At 39.8% G+C, this 21,648-nt stretch overlaps 1 protein-coding gene across 1 annotated transcript in view; it reads right to left on the bottom strand.

Annotated features, from left to right (window-relative positions):
• RGD3 (ROOT GROWTH DEFECTIVE 3) overlaps window positions 1-21,648 on the bottom strand; it is a 197,896-nt gene that overhangs the window by 104,761 nt on the left and 71,487 nt on the right. The window contains 14 exon segments of the mRNA XM_089460606.1: window positions 1-486; window positions 598-717; window positions 1,571-1,821; window positions 1,824-2,010; window positions 2,128-2,550; window positions 2,682-2,855; window positions 3,214-3,454; window positions 3,699-3,910; window positions 18,383-18,451; window positions 18,595-18,727; window positions 19,186-19,590; window positions 19,592-19,784; window positions 19,915-20,023; window positions 20,163-20,503. Coding sequence (XP_089316732.1) covers window positions 1-486; window positions 598-717; window positions 1,571-1,821; window positions 1,824-2,010; window positions 2,128-2,550; window positions 2,682-2,855; window positions 3,214-3,454; window positions 3,699-3,910; window positions 18,383-18,451; window positions 18,595-18,727; window positions 19,186-19,590; window positions 19,592-19,784; window positions 19,915-20,023; window positions 20,163-20,503 — 3,344 coding nt within the window.

Here is a 21,648-nt window from a genome sequence, read left to right as displayed (position 1 = left end):
CTGAAGATTGTTTATCAAAGCCTGTGGGTCCTCATTATATTCCACAATCTGTGGATTTTGTATAGCTTTCAAAATCTCTTCACCATCAGGTACATTTGGTTTAAATACTTCAGTGAGACAATCCCATAGCCTTGGTAGCATTTCAAATAGTGAGCTTCCAAACTTGTCAGATAGCGACTTCAAAGCAAGTTCTGCCCCACGTCTACTAATGAAGCCTTCCAGTTTCGATCTTTCCTCCCCTACTGATATTGTTTGTGACTTTGATCGCTGATTACTAGTTCCTCTCCCAGGTAAAATTGACTCTTTGTCCTCAATAATCAACTCATTTGCATCCATATGTGTTGCCTGGGGAGTTTCATTTGGATCCGTACACGTCAAGGCACACAAATTCTTGATTAGCTTATCATTTGGACCAGGTTTACGTCCAACGCACTGTGCAATGATTTCTGCTAGTGCTTCTGCAGCCATTTTTTGTAACACTTCTTCCTATAATAATTTATTAAACATTAGAGTGCAATCACAAGGATCAAAAGGATGACAACAAACAAATAATGTTAGGAGTCACAGATTTTGTAAGATCGTAAATTTCATCAATACCTGTTCCCTTTTCAGAGCAGCCATCAGTGGTTGAATAACTGGATTTAACCTAGCGGGCAATTCCACCATCCAAACAACTGCACCTGACATGAGGGCCGAAACGCTAACATGCAAATTGCACTGCAGGAGCAAATATCAAATTTTAGCTTTCCACCATGAAAGAACCCAAGCAACCAAGAGATAGCAAGGAAATCTAACAAATACTATATTAGGTTAATCAATGAGAAGATCCATTGATTAAATTCTATAAATCCTAGAAACAAAAACTCCCAGTGAGGGAACATCAAATCAAACTAGAAATGTGTGTCCTATATTACAAGAAATGGTTTGAAATTAAAATGGAATATATATGCAACATCAAAACAAACAAAGCATGATTGAACTCACATAAATATAGGATATCAGAGTCTATTTACCAGAACATTTAAAGAAACAAAACACCATTAGCAAGCAAACACATGGTGAAACACATACACATACACAAAAATGTGGTGAAAACCTGCATTAAACCTTGCAACAATATATGAATCTTCTACAAGAGAATGCTATTGCTAAAACTGTCATTGAATCCAACTGTACAGCCTATAAAAAAGCATACAACTATCATACTACAGGACACATTCCTAAGTCCTAGTAAAGATCTATACAAAACTCAAGAAAACAAAATATACTCCTAGGATATGAAAGCTTAACATGTTAATTAAAATAACATTATTAATAGAAAAAAAATAAAAGTTACCACTATATTCATGGGGGTACTTGCTCAAAGTTCCACAAAATTGCATTCTACTTTAACTGGTAAAAGCGTATATATAACACTTTTCGCTATAAGTCAGGTAAATATTTTGAAAACACCTAGACAGACTCACTTGGTTCAAATCATCGTACAGATAAAGAAAAATAAATTCAGCAATTAAAACTATAATCAAACACTTATAGTGGCTTTAATTCAGCACTACTAGTAGATATACACCTGAACAGTTTTCAAATAACCTGCAGTGGCCAAAACTCGTTGCCTTGATGCCTCTAAACTCTCAAGAGTTTGTTTCTCCTTCCCATCTCCTGATAATGCATCTTTGGACACTGAAAGCTTTGTGCCAAGATCAATCACGGCATCTATACCTAGCTCATCTGCTGGAGGAATTCCAGCAGAGAACACATTTTGAAAGGAACCAGAGGCATCTGCAATTCGGATCAGTGAAGCAACCTCTGCTCTCATTTTGCATAGGTTCGTGAAAGTTCAGCATATGGTAAGGATGAATCTCGATTAGGCACTGCAGGATCAGTACAACCCAGGAGATCTAAAAGCCGTTGCCGAAGACTTTTCACAGCATCAATTGCAAAGTCCATTCTTTCCATAGGGATAGATCCGCGAAGCTCTTTAAACCATGACACAAGAACAATAGATGCAACCTGTTCAGGAAACACAGGGACCACTTTCAGTTCTTTTATATTCCAGGATAAAGAGCACTTGGAAGCAGAACCATCCACTGATAAAAATTTATATAACAAAAGATATGTCTAATTTACCTGCCGCTGAACAGCAGATAATGATGTTAAATGCTCCATCAATGAATCTACAACGTTTTGATATAGTGTTTGTGGTAAATTTGCTACAAGGACTCCCAGTGCTGATCCTGTAACAACTCTCATACAAGTCACTGATTGTTCCACATCTGTGCCAACATATATCTTTATGAAATTTGAGTGATCAAAACTTTTGTCGTTTATAGGAACTTGCTGCTCAGCATTTATAGCAAAGTTTCCAAGGTTTAGACTTTCTCCTTTTGCAGCTCTCAACTTAGCAGCTACCTTATATTGACTTTTTCTTGGAAGAGACATGGGTGAGAACATTTTGGATGCATCCAATGGAGACCCAGTAGGGGTGGTTGAAAGCTTTAACCATGAATCAAAATAACAATTTGCAGCCAATGCCAGCTCCTCCTGTGGACACTGAAGAAAGGCATAAAAAGGCATTAGCGTTTAAGTAACAATACAACTTACCATACAAAATTGTGAAATATAATGGTTAATGTAAGAAGCACCTTCAAATCATCCAAAGAAACAAAAAAATCTGGTTTTACCTGAAGCAAAAGCCGCCAAACCTGCTCAGAGCACTGGACAATAGCTTCATTGGATTCCAAAAGCAGATTCTGGAAGACAATTCTTAGTGCATTCCCTAAGATAGGAATTGGCCAGAAGCTCTCAATCCTGCCAGTAAGTGAATTCCCTTTACTTCCGGCCTCAAGAAGTCGCTCCTATATTTAATAAGAAAAATTGTTGCAAACAAAAACAAAATGGTAAGGTGTTAGCACTGCACAGAAACCAAAAAAATAATCTAAAATTTCAGAAGAATCTACCACTCCCCCCATTCTACCAGAAATTACAATACACAAGCATTTACTAAAGAGAGGTGAGGAAGTGAACAAACCAAATATAAAAAACTTAAGCATTATGCAATTGACTTAAGGTTACTAGACGTTTGTTCTCTCCTACACCTTGACTACTTAGAAAATAAATATTTAAAAAACCAATAGTAACTAGGAAATATAACCCTTTGCAAATGGCATTACATGAAACAAATGACACCAACAATGAATGGCCTGACAAATATACCAAAGTACGTATTGCAGCATGGCGGACTGATGAAATACTGTGTCTCATAAAGGGCCATAGGCGAGGAGCCAAACTTGATAGTAAGTACGGGTTATCATCAACTTTTGCACCATCGCCCTGGTCATCAAGCTGAATTGCTTCATTCAGGTCAATCATTTGCCTCTGCACTGGCAGTATGGCTCCTAAAGTTTTTGGCATCACTTCTGATTGTGAATACAACTCTGCCAGCAAATGCATCACACTACAGAGCAATACAACAGAGGTATTAACAAAAATTCTTTAAATGTGCAAACAGTATATATAAAATTTCAAAATTACCAATTCAGTGTGAAACCTATATTCATTACGATTACAAGGGGATTGAACAAAGTCTAAAGTCCCTAGCCAGAGAGAACTCTAACACAGAAACTTATATCCATATGCTTGAAGAAAAGAGCTGGAAATGTTCCAGAAAAACTAAATGGATAATAACAGCACAGCTATACCTGCTAGTGGAGGGACTCAGATCATCAAGATCAAGCAGAATATCCCATAGCTTCATAAGAATGGTATTGACCATCCCACCAGCGAAGGAGACCACAGCTGATGCAGCAGGTGTCAAGGCCTCTGCTGCAACTGCCCTCACATCATCATCTCGATCTTCCAAGCCAAAATTGATGGCAGGCAGAATACGAAAAAGTAATTCTTTAAGCATATCCTGGTACAATAATACATGAAGCTTCAGGGACTTTTACTAATGTGGAGATGTATTAACTGTAGGAATGAGGAACGAATATCACACAAGCATCTAAAAACACATTATTTAAACTAACCAATATAGTTTGACAAATATCTCACAGAGCACTTCCAAGGAAATTATGGTTGGGACTCTTAAAGATGGAATATTTAGCTCATGTAAGTGAAGACAATAAATAATACTTATTAGTAGATGATCACCAGCATGAACACACACCATGAAAAATGGCAAAAAACAAGCTAAAAAAATTATAATGATAGATAAGATAAGATAATTTTATTAATGTCTGACAAATGACCATAAAATAGGTCAATGGGACTGAAGAAGCTGAAATAGGGACATTAATAATCAAATAAAAGAAGACAAAATTAAAACTATATTTAAGCATAAATACAAAATACTAAACCAATTATTATTGCCAGCAGGCATAATACTGTAACAAACATAACAATAGAAAACAATTAATGAAAAGGTGTAAAGGTGTGCCTTATCAAAGAGACACATCTCTTCATATGAAAGGGCATCCCACCTAGTATTTAGGATGGGGCCTTTCATTGTATTTCTATCATTATATCATTTTATCAATCATATATCTATCAAGATATTTATTACAAATATATTTCTTCTTCGATATCAAACATAATACTCTTTGTTTACTACAATGGTATCAGGGCCATGTTAGGCTCTAGGTCCTGAAGTCATGGACACATATTTCAAGGGATTAAGGGATTTTCATAAATCTTAATTAGAACTGTTACAGGAAATAAAAGAATTACTTATGAAAATCGCTAAAGGATTTTGAAACACCAGACTCAGCACCTACAATAGAAGCTGACATTGACATGAAAAAAGCTAGCAGTGAAGAATGTTCTAACCAAAAAAAGGAAGCTGAAAGGACAGCTAGGGTTGAAGAGAGAAGCCAAGAAGCTCCAAGGAAGATTCAAATACAAAGAAAAGAAAAGCAGAAAGAGCTGCAGGAAATGAAACCAAATAAGAGGCTAAGGAAGCTGAGAGACAATAGTAGCAGTGTTAATGCTAAATCTTAAGGAGAATCTTTGGTTGCCTCTGCTAAACACATTCAGCGAAATTTTAACAACATTGATGGAGAAGTTGAGGGCAAAAATACAGACATTGCAAGAAAAAGCGTATTTGAAAAGCTGTGAAATTTTCATGAGTGGAATAATAATTTTGATGATGAAGTTGCAGACAGAAACAGAAAAAGATCCAGACCTTACTCTCCACCTTCTCAGTATGGAAACAATAGAATCATAAGCAACACTGATTTTACTACATCCAAAAGACTGAAGCAAGAGTACAAGCGAGAATTGCCTGCAACTCTGATTATACATTCTTGCCCAACAAAAGCTATTAGCAAGCCAGCCAGTACCCGCAAAGTATTTGCAACTCCCAGAAATACCATAACCAAAGGAAAAAAAATTAGGTGTTCGATAGGTTAGGGGAAAATATTGATCAACAGACGAAAGGATTAAATAAAGTAGCTGCCAATGAAGGAACTCACACATCACAAAACTTGGAAAGCAAGACTGTTGCTGTGTCAAACGTCCATTATGGGGACCAGTAAAGCATTAAGTAAGCATTTCATGCCATGTGGAGAAGTGACACCTCCATTCATATGCTAAATAATATTTTGACTCATCATCCAGCCAGGACAGTGGTTTTTGATTTTGCTTCCAAAAAAGCACCAAACAAATCCCTCAGTATGGATGGTTCAACATTTATGTATAGAAAATTACAGGTTGCTCCAAAATTTCTGCCTCAGAAAACAACAGGACGAAAGCATATTCAATCTTCTCACAATTTCCAGTGGATAAGGGATTCATCAACAACAGATAAGTCACCTGGAATAAAACACACCATATGGTAAAAGGTACACACCATACGGTACACGCCCTATGGTCACATGGTGGGATAAGTTACCATTTAGTAATAAATAAATAATTAATTAATTAGTTAATTATATATAATAAAATTTAGTTAGAATTAAAAATATATTGATAATAGATCATATTAATTTAGCTTAATAATATATATAAATAAATAAATTTAAGTAATGAATAGTTTTAAAAAAAATATAAAAGAGGATGGGGTGGCAACCCAACCTAGTATTTATAACAGGGCCCCTCATTGTATTTCTAGCATTCTATCATTTTATCAATCATATAAATATATATCAGGACATTTATTACAGTTGTATTTCTTCAATATCAAACAGAATATTGTTTGTTTACTACAAATACGCCAGTTTATAAGACATAGATGTTACTTAAGAGTATAAATTTCCTTGCTTGAAAGCACTAAGAATAGATTTCTTTTCAAGAAGATAACCCATAATGAAAAAGAAATGCCTTGGAAAAGGTGTAATGTTAACTTTCCTAAGACAAGGAGAAAGACTGAAAGCTTAAGCCAGTCAGATATCACCTATACACCAGCATTGAGGAAATTGGAGAAAACAAGTTCATATTGGATCTACCAGTCTAAACCATCACCAAGAAAATTGGAGAAAATGTGCTCATGCTGGATCTACCTGCCTACAAGAGCCTCCATCCAATGTTTAGCTGGATGGATTCAAGCCCTCCGAGGCATGGATACGAAACGCTGATGCAAGATAATTATCATGTCAATTGTTCAAGAGTTCGTCATCGATGTTGGAGCAGGAGCTAGAAGAAGGTATAATTCTGTAATGTAATAATCCAGCAACTAGAAAAGGAACCTTGAAACTTTATTAGGCCGAACTAAAATCACAATCATCCTAAGACCATGAGTGATACACATGAAGAAGATCAAAGCACAGTTCCACCAACTAGTGGAATAGCTGTTGGTGACCAACAACTCTTAAGCAAGCAGGTTTGATCCCAAACCAAGTCAAAGTTTGACAAAGTATATGATTGTTGATGTTGCGCTAGTGAGTCATGCAAAATTTGCCTAAGTATGGGTGTCAAGATTTGGATGTTCTATCAAAGGTTCAAAATAGCATAACATCGGTGCAAGTTGTACACTGATGTGCTCAACCTGTGGTGTGCATCAGAGTGATGGGCAGTCTTGTGACACAAACACGCTAAGATTACTTGTAGCAAAACCTCAGACTTGCAATCTAGCTGCTAAGTCAAAAATATTTTATGCAATTATTTGTTGTGCAATCTAACTCGTTAACTTTCCTTGCAAATAAGCCACCAGCAAGGCATGTTGATGTGTGTGCGCAATTCGGCAATTAGAATAATTGCAAATTATTTAAATACCTTGTTTTGTATTCCCTTAGTTGGATTATAAATACCTCGTTATTGTGTTGCATGAGGGTTAATCAGTCATTGATCATCTTAGTTTTCATGTTGTGCATGTTATTGTCATGCATTTCTAATCCAACTCTTCATAAACAGAATCAAGTGTGAAATCATGCCAAATAAACTAGGGCACTGAACAATAAGCCTTAAAATGGACAAAATAAGGAGAAATTACCCCATGAGGTGGTTAAATAATCCTCAACATGTGTGCCAAAAGGAGCACTCCCTCTAAACCATAGCCTTCACACTAGGAATCTTCAACCACAATAAACATGTTGAATACAAGAATAGACCTAAACCATAGCCTTCACACTAGGAATCTTCAACCATAATAAACATGTTGAATACAAGAATAGACCCGTTGGAACGATGTGAATGGGCGTGATTGTGCTAGACATTCTCCAAGTGAATGATATCAACCATGTGAATTTCCAATCCTCATGTAAAATAGACCCCCTTGTGCTAGGGACATCCACCTCTAAACAATTTGTACCACCCCAACATATAAACCACAACCTAGTGACAAATTAATAAAATAAAACCACCATGCACGCAGCACAATCACTAGGATGCTCCAAGATGCCATATCACTAGCTCGCAACACCATTATCCAACACCATCATACAAGAACAAGGGTGTAGCACTCCAAGGCACTAGCGTGATGAGATAGCATGCTCCATAGCCATCAAAACATATACCAAGAGATGATCCATCATTCAAATCATGCAACATGAAGAAAGCCAAAAGATGGTCATGACAATCACCAAACAGTAAATGAGTCTCCTCCTCCAAGACACCACTCCATAAAACCCCAATCCATCAAAACTCCATATGTACCATGTTTCAAAGCCATACATTGTGATGAAAATTAAAGCGGAACCTCATTCCATATAAGGTGTAACTAGGGCAGCCATATAAATCAAATGGATGGTAAACGCCAAGAGGCATCAATCCATAATAAATATCAAAAACACTTGCTACATGATGCTTCTCAACATTGCTAAAATTTAAGAAAGAAAAAAAATCATAAAAGCTAACTAAATTATAACTTCATTTTAAATTATTATTATTATTAAATAACAAAAAGAATCAATATATGAGTTAAACATATATGATTCTTAATTATGGAGATTTAAGATCACTTTACCATGGAGATTCATAATCTGTAGATATGCTTTGTTACAATTCCATGGGCCAATATGATGGCTTATTAATACGCCCAAAAGGCCATAACTCACTTCGTATGACACTTGTTCATATGACATTTTTATTAATCAATATAATAAAAAGGTCAAAAAGGGCATAACTACTTTGGAGATAAATTTCATCCTTTGATTTAGCTCTCCAAAATGCCACACCCTCAGCATCGCAAATCACCCAAGGAAAATCCCCTCTACTCGTGGCAAAATCATTGCAAAAACTTCAAGCAAACAACCCCTCTACATTAGCTCCCTCAGCCCCACGAATATGGCTTCAGCGTCCCTGGAAAAACCACGCCCTTGCTGATGAGAGGCCTGCAAATGAGGTCCTCAAATGCCTGGAACAAACTCCCAAATGCTCTCCTAGGGTGAGACTCGAAGTTCACTGAAGGTAGGGTTGGAATTTCTGCCTAGAAATCCCCTTATGCTAAACAGCGCTGGCTGACTTGGCTAAACAGCTCAAGAAAACTTGTGTCCATAAGTAAAATTGTTAAAAGATACCAAATGGAGGCATCCTTGGCTTATTTATAGAAGTTGGTCCTCTCTCCCTTAATGGACCCCACTTTCCACTAACTCGCAACCCCTTCTTTCTCTCTCTTCCTCCACAAGTGTGAATTATCACTAGCAGTCAAATTGCCTCCTTTTTGTGGCCCCCACATTCCACCAAGACTATAATTTCTCTTATTCTCCCAAGTCCTCAGGTCTCCCATAACAAAATTGCCTCCAGCGCCCAAATTGCAAAATTGTGCTACGTTTAGCACCACCCCAAGGATCCCCGTTGACCTCCTCAAATGAAAAATCAAAAATGGGGATATTACAGTCCTCCCCGCCAAAAATTGATTGACCTCAAGCAATGCTCAAACAAGTGTTCTCCCTATTCGTTGACCCAATTTGTCACTAAAAGCAATACCAGGATCCCAATTGTGCCACTGAGCCACTCCTAATTCATGCACTATCCTATCAAAAAGGAGTCCCCCAATACTAGGGACCCAAGTCATCCCACTCAATGTGAAACATCCTTCGCTCCATGTGTAGACCCAAGTTGTAAGGGTGCGAGAGTCCTCCCACCTCCTATTGATAAGCAAAGCACCTCGATGCTACAAAGCCCCCATCAACTTCTCGGAAAGTTGTCCAGCCAAAAAATCGATCTTGGGTACCTCAAGAGGGAACTCCTAAAGGTACAACCCAAGTCTCATAAAATAGATCCCTCATCCTAGCAGGTCAATCACGGCCATCACCTACTGGTCATATAGGCACCCAAGAGAGGCACTACCCCATCTTAACTGGTCCTTGGGGAGTGAAGTGCCTGCTGCCGAGCAGAGTCCCAATGGTAGATTTTTTGGGTGGCTTCCCCTGTGAGAAACCACTCTCCCCAATCTGTAACCCAACTACTCAGCCTTGTAGCTCCCAAGTCCCAAACTAATCTCGAAGTGAGTCCACCAAGGGGATGTTGCGTCAGTTTGGTCATAATTGCAAACCTCTCTTGCTCCTGCAAAGTCATCCACTCTGATAATCCTCTGCCACAAATCCAATAAAGGGCAACTCTACTACGTCAAGATCTATGCTGCCAGGGCACCTCGCCAAGGTCACAATCTACTAATCCACGTCCAATACCCTGTCGAAACGATAGTGAGGAAGGCCTTCCTCGACCCATAGTGATCATCTTGACAATCACCGACCAGTCATCCAAAGGAAGATATTGTCCTCTCTCTTTCATCCCCGTGATCCTCCCAACACAAGGTACTCCTTTGACCCAATGGATCCCTGGATCCCACAGCCAAATTGGAAGCCAATCACTCCCAATTCTTGTTGCTTGCCACTGAGTAGCACCCTTGGCCGCCAGGAACCACACATGCCACTCGTCCTTCCATACTAGAGTCTAGCACAGTGCCCCAAGTCATCAGCAAATCACTAGGGGGCGAACTGCTCTCCATGTAACTAAAACCCAGTGGAAGACTTGTACGTTCTTCCCTTGTAAAAACTAGCTCATCCCTTAAGGTGGTTGAACTACCAAGTCTTGAGATGTTGAGACCCTGCACTAATCACAAAGAGAAACTGCCATGTTGACGATGCGACTCTCCAGTCATAATCGATTGTCCATCATGCATATACTGGGCCCTCCTCTCCTGCAACTCTCGACCACAATACAAGTAATGATCGAAGTTATCCCAACTTGTGAGGACAACTCAGAAATGTCGAAGCCGCCCACTCCATGGCTAGCCTCGATCTTGAGCAACAACAGGGAACACTCACCTCACCACATGGCAAAAGTCTTTGGTCTTTGTAAGCTCCCATGTGTTAACCCAAGAATGAGCTAGATCAATCTCTCTCATGATCATGCTCATCTCAAAGTAGAGTGATCCACCCATCAACTAAACCCTAGATCCCATAGCCAAATTTGCGGCAGCATAGTTTTGACAACCACTGGGACCCATCCACGCATCGTCTCTGATCCTTGTGGGTACAGGCTCCATATATCATGGAGCAATCTGGTGTGTACCCCATGGTCACACGACAAACTCTACCATCCCATCTTTGAATGGTGCACCGAAAAACCGTCAGGAGCCTACGTGCCCTCCAGTAGAAAAGGTCTATCATCCCCTGCGTTGCATGCTCCTACAATGCTTCGGAATGCCCAATCAAAGGTGTGGTTATACAAATCCCCCATAATCATCTCCTCAAGTGGGGACTCGGGGGAAAAGCATATGCTACCTCTATAGTAGACCATGTCATCACTATGTTTGCACAAGCCAACTCGCACATAGTCTATACGCCCCAACGGGAAAACTCCTCTCCTATATATGATACTCTGGGTCACATCCAACGGCCTCAGATGAGCCTCTTGTTCCCTATCTGGATCCCAACAATAGTCTGGCCCTCAAGCCCCTTTGGTAACGACCATAGTTTTTAAAACCAGCCTAGCTAACCTGTTACCGATCTAACCGACCAGTCAGTAGGGCCACCAATTGAACCAGCTAAAAAATCCAATTGGAACCGGCTGAAAAACCGGGTTAAGGAGGCTGTTTGGCGAGAATTTGGCCCTAACCGGTCCTAACCGACCGGTTGTTCCATCCTAAACTAGCCAGTTACCTACCATGCCCGTCAAGGACCCACAAAGCGGCTTTTCCAAGGTAGTAGAGTGATCCACCCATCAACTAAACCCTAGATCCCATAGCCAAATTTGCGGCAGCATAGTTTTGACAACTACTGGGACCCATCCACGCATCGTCTCTGAGCCTTGTGGGTACAGGCTCCATATATCATGGAGCAATCTGGTGTGTAACCCACGGCCCTGCTCCTACATGGTCACACGACAAACTCTACCGTCCCATCTTTGAATGGTGCACCGAAAAACCGTCAGGAGCCTACGTGCCCTCCACTAGAAAAGGTTTATCATCCCCTGCGTTGCATGCTCCTACAATGCTTCGGAACGCCCAACCAAAAGTGTGGTTATACAAATCCCCCATAATCATCTCCTCAAGTGGGGACTCGGGGGAAAAGCATATGCTACCTCTATAGTAGACCATGTCATCACTATGTTTGCACAAGCCAACTCGCACATAGTCTATACGCCCCAACGGGAAAACTCCTCTCCTATATATGATACTCTGGGTCACATCCAACAGCCTCAGATGAGCCTCTTGTTCCCTATCTGGATCCCAACGATAGTCTGGCCCTCGAGCCCCTTTGGTAACGACCATAGTTTTTAAAACCGGCCTAGCTAACCTGTTACCGATCTAACCGACCAGTCAATAGGGCCACCGATTGAACCAGCTAAAAAATCCAGTTGGAACCGGTTGAAAAACCGGGTTAAGGAGGTTGTTTGGCGAGAATTTGGCCCTAACCGGTCCTAACCGACCAGTTGTTCCATCCTAAACTAGCCAGTTACCTACCATGCCCGTCAAGGACCCACAAAGTGGCTTTTCCAAGGTAGTTTAGGGGTTTTGGAGGGAAAGTAAGGGTGCTTTCCCCCCAAAAACACCTTCTCCAAGCCTTTAAGAGGCCCCTCTCCCTCTCATTTGTCTCAGACATCTCATTTGGAGTGTTTATGAGTGTTTGTGAGTTTGCTTGGGAGCTTGGAGAGTGTTGAGTTTTTGCTGGAGTAGTCATCTTGGAGTTGGAGTTGGAGCTATTTTGGAGATAGTTTGTAGCTGTCAGTGGAGTTGGCATCAACAAGAGGAGGCTAAGGAAGCTAGTTTGCATTTCTAGGTAAGGATTTTCACTTGGAAATTCCTCATTTCACTGTTGCCCATGAATTAAATTTTTTTATGTGTTATAAATTTATAAACTTCTCACTTCTATCATCTATGCTATCAAATCTCTAGTTCTATGCTATCAAATTTTGTAGCCTACATGTGCATTTGTTTTCCTAAATTTAGCTTTGGTTTTCCATGTTGCTTAGCTGCAATTTTTTTTTAAATGGCAGAATTCTTTGCAAATTGTAATTATTTCAAGCAAACATGGCTCCAAAAGGAAAGGACAATGCATGGGCTCATTGTGATGTAAATGATGGAAAAAAGATATGCAAATTATGCCATAAATCAATTGGAGGTGGGGGTATTCTTAGATTGAAACAACACTTGGCTGGGATAAGAGGCCAAGTAACACCATGTGGTGCACCAAATGCAGTGTTAGGTCCTATTAGGGCAGAATACATTTCCAAGCTTGAAAAGTTTTATGAGGATAAGGCTAGGGAGAAGGCCATCCAAGATGACATTGCAAGGAAAAGGGAATTAAAGAGAGTGGGCATGATGATTATGAGATTCAAGACTCAACTTCTATCCCTTCCACCAATGACCCCTTTCACTATGTTCATCCTTCTTGTGGCCAACCATCAAAAGGAACAAAGAGAACAAACATCCAAAGTTTTTTCTCATCTTCTGCCAACATTGCCTCTTCTAATCCCACTTCCTCCCAGCCAAGTCGTCAACCCACTTTGGATCAACATTGGAAAAAACAATGCAAAGAAACTTCTCATCAATACATTGCTAGATGGTGGTATGATTCAGATATCCCATTTAATGCTGCTTTCTCACCTTATTACCAAGCTATGTGGGACTCTGTTATAGCTGCAGGAAAGGGCTTCAAAGGCCCTAGTACGCATGACTTGAGGGGAACTCTTTTGCAAAAAGAGATATCTTCCATAGATGAGTATTTGGTTGAGTTTAAAGATTCATGGCTCAAAACAGGTTCCATCATGTTAAATGGATGGACCGATGGAAACAACCGCACTATCATTAATTTCCTTGTTTCTTGCCCTCAAGGAACCATGTTTAAGATCAGTTGATGCGTTTGATAACGTGAAGGATGCAACCCTTCTATTTGAGCTTTTGGATGACATTATTCAGGAAGTTGGGGAGCAGAATGTTGTGCAAGTCATCACCGATAATGCCTCAAATTATGTTCTTGTTGGAAAGATGCTTGAGTCCAAATATAAGACCATATTTTGGACTCCATGTGTTGCACATTGCATAGACCTCATGCTTGAGGACATAGGCAAAGTGGAGTGGGTAAAAAACACTGTAGAGCATGCCAAGTGCATTACAAAATACATTTACAACTACTCATGGGTATTGAGCCTAATGAGGAAAAACATTGGGGGCAAAGGGCTTGTTAGGCCTGCAATTACAGGATTTGCAACTCACTTCCTCATGTTGCAATGTCTCAATGGTCAACATAAAAACTTGCAGAAAATGTTTTCTTCTAAAGAATGGTCTGAATCTTGGTGGGCTTGTAGATAAGATGGAAAAGACACCAAAAAGAAAGTGTTTGACAATTATTTTTGGTAAAGGTTTGTAGAGCTTGTGAAAATTATCGAGCCCCTTGTTAAGGTGCTAAGGATGGTGGGATGGGGAAAAATTGGCCATGGGCTACATTTATGAGGCTATGGATCAGGTAAAGGAGCAGATACAGGCAACTTACAAGGGGTAGGTTAGCTAAATATGGCTGTATATGGGAGATCATTGATAACATATGGAACAATCAACTCCATCGTCCTATACATGTAGCTGGGTATTTTTTGAACCCAAAGTATCATTATAAAGATCGGTTAGGAGATCTACATGATGGGGAGGTCAGAGCTGGATTGATTGATTGCTTGGAGCGCATGGTCCTACCCATGCAGACCAATTGGAAATACATAGACAACTTACTGTTTTCACTATGGCAGGTGGTACCTTTGGCAAAAACTTGGCAAAGATGGCAAGAGATGTGGATCAACCGGGTCAGCAATTCCAATTTCCAATTTGTTTTTCTTTTCAAGTTAAAATTGTTTACGTTCTTTACAATTCAAATTATAAACTAAGTTACTAATTAATGTCTTTTTCTTTGCAGCACATTGGTGGGAATCATTTGGTGGCCAGTGTCCTCAGCCAAACTTGCAGTGCTTCAAGTTGTGAGTGCAATTGGTCTATTTTTTAGCACATACACACGAAGAAGAGAAACCGTTTGGAACAAAAATGGTTAACTGATCTTGTTTTCGTGCAATACAACCTTCGATTGAGGAGGAACCAAATGATGAACAAAACACCTGATCTAGATCCCATTGTGTTAGAAAATATTGATCCAACATCAAAATGGGTGGAGGAGACTGAAGATCTTGTGTTTGAGGTTGATTTTGATATCAACATGGCTTTAGGGGGGAATGAAGCAGATTTTGTGGCGGCATCAAAACCACGATCAGTAGCAGCATCAAGGAAAGGCAAAGAACCAATGGAAGGCACGAGTCGTGCAGGTCGACAAACTCGCGCTTCCATTAGGTCCACTTCTATTGTTATTGGTGGCATGGCTAGTGAGGTTGCAAACTTTGCATATTTTGTCTCTATTGGCTTGGAATCATGGTTTTAAGTCTTAAAAATAGGTTTGTTTCATTAAAAGTTAATTATTTAATGTATTTTTCTAAAACTAGTTCGTTTAGACCAAACCAATCCCGGTTAGACCAGTTCCGGTCGATAAACCATTTCATTAGGTAGACCAGTTCGGTCACCGGTTCCAATTTTGAAAACATTGGTAGCGACATCCTAACACCTAACTCGCTCCATCAAGTACCAACTCAATACCTCTCGCCATCCAACCACGTGAGAGGGATCAAACGAAAGAACACTTGTACACGTAACAACTCCACCATGTGAGTGTTGCACCCTGCGCAACTCATGTCGCCTTGTCTCACTGCCCTAGTCAAAACATAAGACCTGTCTATATAACTTTGCCTCTCACACCAATGGGCAGAGGTGACCTGACTATGCTGCAAGAACCGTCAAGGTATGCCTAAATAGGGTCGTCTAGAAGCCTTACATCTTTGTTGATTGTCGATGCATCTGTCTTGTCCTCATCAATCGTTGACTCCAACAGTGGTTGCTCATTGTCCAACATGGGCTCCACATGAGCCTCAAACTGCACCATAAACAACCCATCATGAAAAACATCTTCACTGGTCAGCTGTAGGTGGCTATCATTCGGCAACTTTGTCATGGATCTAGATGCCTTTGCGCCTATTGGCACCTCATGAATGAATGGCCCCAAGGGTGTGTGCTCAAGTCTTCCTGCCACTGTCTCAATCGGAGCTATCAAAAGGATCTCCAACAAGGATGACTCCTACGTCACACTGGGTATGTCCATGTGCTCCTCACAATCTTGCATGCCATCATCATCATGCTCAACCTCCTCGTCAAGCTCCTGATATCTACAACCAAGTCTCCACCAGCAAATCGCCTCTTAGTCTCACCCTCTAACTCCCCTTGTCCTATCCACTCCCCTTGAGTTCTAGTGCCTTGGTCCTGTCGACTTTCCCCACACGATGTAAATGGCTTCACCACCCTCATGGCATACGCACCCCTAGAAGCTACGCAAAAGCAAGGTGAGAGTACAATGCTCAGGTGTTGGAGAGGTTCTCCACCAAAAACTATGCCATGCCCAGAAAATGTTGTTGTAGGCTACCGAATAGAACTAGGATATTTTCCCTCATAAGTGCTCTGAAAATTCTGTAAAATTAATCCTAGCCTCCCCTCACTAAACACAAAACAACCCAGAAAGTGTTTGGGTTAGATCCACAAGTCATTGGTGACCCCAAAACTACATGTTGCTCCCACGGTCCACCAATCTGCCAGAGAACTACAGGAATCGAATTGCTGCCAATGTTCCCAAATCTCCCTCAATGAAGTCCTCCCTAACTCTAGCGGATTTCTCCTCCCAAGCACCAAGTGATTCCCAGCAACAATGGCTCCCAAAACTCTGAGTCAACAAGTGTGCAAAAGCTGTCAGTAAACCCCTGCGCAGTACCTAAATAGGAGCAATTTAGCTATCCAAAATGCCACACCCTCAGCTTTGCAAATCACCCGAGGAAAATACCCTCTACTCATGGCAAAATCACTGCAAAAACTCCAAGCAAACAACCCCTCTACACTAGCACCTTCAGCCCCACGAATTTGGCTTCTGCGTCCCTGAAGAAATCACACCCTTGTTGATGAGAGGCCTGCAAATTAGCTCCCCAAATGCCTGGAACAAACTCCCAAATGCTCTCCTAGGGTGACACTTGAAGTTCACCAAAGGTAGAGTTGGAATTTCTGCCTGGAAATCCCTTGTGCTAAACAGCAATGATTGACTTGGCTAAACAGTTCAAGAAAACTTTTGTTCAGAAGAAAAATTGTCAAAAGATACCAAATGGAGGCCTCCTTGGCTTATTTATAGAAGTTGGTCCTCTCTCCTTTGTTGGACCCCACTTTCCACTAATGCACACCCCCTTCTTTCTCTCTCTTCCTCAACAAGTGTGAATTATCTCTAGAGGTTGAATTGCCTCCTTTTTGTGGTCCCCACATTCCACCAAGGCAGTAATTTCTCCTATTCTCCTAAGTCTTCATGTCTCCCATAACAAAATTGTCTACAATGCCCAAATTGAAAAATTGTGCTATGCTCAGCACCACCACAGGGGCGCCCGCTCACCTCCTCAGATGAAAAATCAAAATTGGAGATATTACAAGTCCACAAGATATGTCCAATGCTCCTACAAACCTGCAATGACTCCAATGCTCCTCCTAAGCCATGTGCTCCACTAGGTCCACCCCTGCTACATGAACTCTGTCACAATACCCAAGTCAACTACATGCTTCCAGGTAAGCACCCAAGCTTTCCCATGTTGTCTAGGGTCCCAACACCCTCCTCCCAAATGCCAAGCACTCCTCCAATGCAAGGCGTTCTCCAAGCAAGCAACCTCTTCCATGTCGCCAACATGCAGTATGTCACCAAGCTGTTGGAAGATTTCCAGTGCTCCAGGAAGAATGCATGCACACATTCAACTAACATCAAGCAATCATTCAGTAAACCATCTCCAATGTGCAAATCCAACATGGGCCATACAAGGGCTAATCATACACCGTGTGCCCTAAATCTGAAGCACTCCCAAACCTGGTGTAAACAATTCAGGAGTAATCTTGAAAGCTAACAGTGCATAAAAGATAAACATGCCAACATGCTATGCGGAGCATTCCCAGTTGTGTTAAGGACCATCTTATCTAGTAAAATGATTCTATGGGGATTGAAACTGTAAAGAGTGCTTGGAAAATCCCACCTGCTACCCCATTAGACCACTATCACTTTGTCCCAAGTATGTTTAAGACTGCTCTAGATGGCTGAGTGGTAGTTTGCATTCTGCATGAACAGTTTTCATAACAATGATGTTCAGCTCAGAGCCAACAGAATGAAAAAACTCAAAACAAAGTCAGGCCTTGAAAATTTTGACTGTCACCTTATCATCAGTTAAAAGTATCTTTACAATAATTTGCCAATCACCTAATTACTGTCAATAAAATTAGAATACCACTAAAAAGCATAGTAATAGTATCAACCACATGTAATTATTATTCTCTGCTGAAAAAATCATATCTTATTTTTTTTCTAATGACAAATATCTAATAAAGAGAAAACAAAGATGATTGTCATACCTGGCGCACTGCAACTAAATACTTGATACCCAAAAGACTTCCATGTCGAATTTCCCATTCCTGACGATTCTGGAATAGAGATTCAAATATCAGATGGTAAAACACTTTAAGAAGTCAAACTTTCAATTGCGGTTGGCTCTCAGTAAGCTAATTCATTAAGGAAGATTCAACAATCGGTTCCAAAGTGTTCAAAAGAATTAATCATAGCTAACCTGCATTTGAAGAAGAATGCTCAAGGTCTCATAAACCAAGGAAGGGTGCATATGCTTAAGCACAGCACCAAGGGCCTGGGCACAAGTCTCCCTAACAGGAGCCACTACCTGATCAGAAACATAATCTCCAAAACTGCAGTTATAAAACAAGCATATGATCATTAATTTTTTCAACCTTTGGGGCCATATGATTATTCAATGACAATCATAAGTCAATGCGTGGAAACAATGTCAATACTAGTTACTACACAAGGCTCATGTTTTATGAAAACACCCACTGAGCAACAATCTCCTTTTAGTTATATCCCATTCACTTCATATATTTACTTCAAGAAGAATGCATATAATTAAAAACAAAGATATTGCAGAGCAAGCCTTGAGGCAAGCAAGAAACCAAATTTTGCAATCAACAGATAGGCCCAGATATGAATAATCATACAAAGGCAAAAATTACAGTATTTACACCAGAAATAAATATGCAAAATTACCTAAAGAACACCGATTTACTTTAGAAAACAAAAATTAATCTAGAAAAATTATAAATAGTACCATACACAAGTCTAATATGAATAAAAATGCACCATGGCCTACCGGTCCAAAGATAACACACAAAGAAACCGGACAGCACAATCCTGGAGAAACTCCCAATTTTTGGCCGATACGTGTTTTGTAAGTCTCAGCATTTTCAGTGCTGTGCTATCTTCAGGAAGTTTGGGTAGTATCTCGAAATCCATACACAAGCTTTTTTGTTTGCGGCCAGAAATTTCTTCTTCCTTGTCTGACACTGGGGGAGGTAATACATCTGCATTTAAATCTAACTCTGGCTTAGCAAAACCTAAGCTTAGTCCAGTATGACTATCAGATGTGCTACAATTCCATGTGCCATTTTCATGTTTCAAAAGTATTCCAGGATTTTGTTCCTCAGCTTCCTTTTCCACAACAATTTCACTTGAAATACTTTCAATTTTTATTTTCTTTGCTTCTGATGCATACTCCCAAGTTTAAACCAACATTCAAATCAAAATCAATCTCCCTTTCCCGTTTGAGCGAATGGTTCATTTTGTTCTCTTCCATTTCATGACACCATGCACCTTTAGTGTTTAAATCAGGCAATGACACTCCGGCAGATGCTGCCTGGTAACTCAAAATTTCTCTCAAAGCCATTATGCTTCCATGACGTATCTCCCAAACTGGCACAAGGGAAATATACAATCAGTTAACAAATTACACAAGACTTTATCATATGATCAAACTATTTTTAATCTTCAACCATTGACACAAATAAAACAAGCAAAAATTAACAGAAAATATGTGAGTTACTTGGATCAAATATATCATGAATAAGCTGCTCTACGAAGTATATAAATGGCCATCTCCCATCACTGGGTTGCTCTAGACTCTCTTCTTCAACCATAGGCTCCATTAAAACCTGTGAAGAATCAAGTGGGAAATATAGTATTATATATCACAATCGTGGAAAAGGCCTATGAGCCAAAAACTGATTTCTTCAAAGGAATTGAAATAAAATAACAGATTCAACACCAGCAAGAATGGCTATATGTCAATACCTTGTTGTTTTTGGGGTGTTGTTCCATCGATACAGGTTTTACAGTCACTTTATTCTTTGGAACTGGCTCCTCAGTGTCATCATCATCACACCAACCTTTTGAGTGGTTAACATTGACCTTGGCTTTGCGTTTCAACAAATTACGTTCCCTTGCACTTAGTTTCCTAGGAAAATATCCTGGAACCATATTTGTGACAAGTTTCTGAATATGTTGGGTGCCAGATTGAGCTGCACAGTATTTATGCTGTGCTCCATTTCCATGGGAAGGCATTTTATGCACCATGAGATCCTCATCTCGTATCATATCATTAACATCCATGTAATCCTCACAGACATCTAATCCTGGATCATGCATGTCAAAACAACCATAAATATCCAGCTAAAATCCCATCTCTACTTGCTCAATAAGCCCATATGAAATATTGTGTTATCAGTCTTCTGGACCTAGACATATCTAAAAAATATCTATAGATAATCAGATATGATTAAATAATGTATATCTTCTATTCATCAATAAATATCCAGCTAAAACCCAATCTTTATTTGCTCATTCAACTTGTATAAAATATGTTGTTATCTGTCCACCGGGTCTAGAATATCTTAAAATATATCTTTGGATGATCATATGTGAACAAGTAATGTATATCTAATATTAATCAACTGTGAGCATTTCAAGAAGACAAGCTGTAGAATGCCTAACTAACACGACAATTCAACAGTCGACATACAGATCTTGGATGGGCAGCAAAATTGGTGAACATGCCTAATTCACTAATTATATTCATCTATATAGTATAAACCATTGGTATGGTTTTTGAATCAAGACATATGATGATTGCCAGAGGAAATGAACCTAAATATCTAAACAGATTGTGTGAGCTGTTCAGCTATCAATTTAGAAGAAAGTTGTTAATTTAACAATATAGAAGATGAAAACAAGACTGAAGTATTCAACTACACGAGTCTCTAGTAAGGGATTAAGAATACAGTCCATTAGTGAAGAAACAGGACATGTTCACACGTGTGACATGCTGCCCTAGCATGCTGGAAATGCATTTGGCACGTGTACTATTTTAGGATGCATGACAAATGCATGTCTGACATACTGGCACTGGATGTATAGATAGGTTTCATGACATGTCAACAGTTTATCTCTGTACTTTTAATTATTCTTTAGAATCACACACACATTCCCCTGTTCATTTCCAGGCTCTGTGTCCCCCTTGTTACATTTCTGGGTCCATGTATCCCGTACCAGACAAACATATCCACATGTCCCAAAGTCTTCTGACTTAGGCCAAATACCAAATGAAGCTTTATAAAAGGATATAGAAAGGTACTACATGACAAAGTAATCAAACAACGAAAGATATTGTAAACAAATTGCCATGAAGAATGACATACCCAGAAAAATTATCCATACCTTCAAAGAAAAGAGAAACAAATGGTGTGCAAACTGTTGTGATGAGATGTAAGCCAACCAAGAT

Source organism: Pinus tabuliformis, chromosome 7 (assembly GCF_031772625.1).
Source record: "Pinus tabuliformis cultivar Carrire ecotype Pingquan chromosome 7, CPIR1, whole genome shotgun sequence".
Lineage (NCBI taxonomy): Eukaryota > Viridiplantae > Streptophyta > Pinopsida > Pinales > Pinaceae > Pinus > Pinus tabuliformis.
The sequence above is the reverse complement of the archived record's forward strand: the minus strand, read 5'-3'. Positions and strand labels throughout refer to the sequence as shown.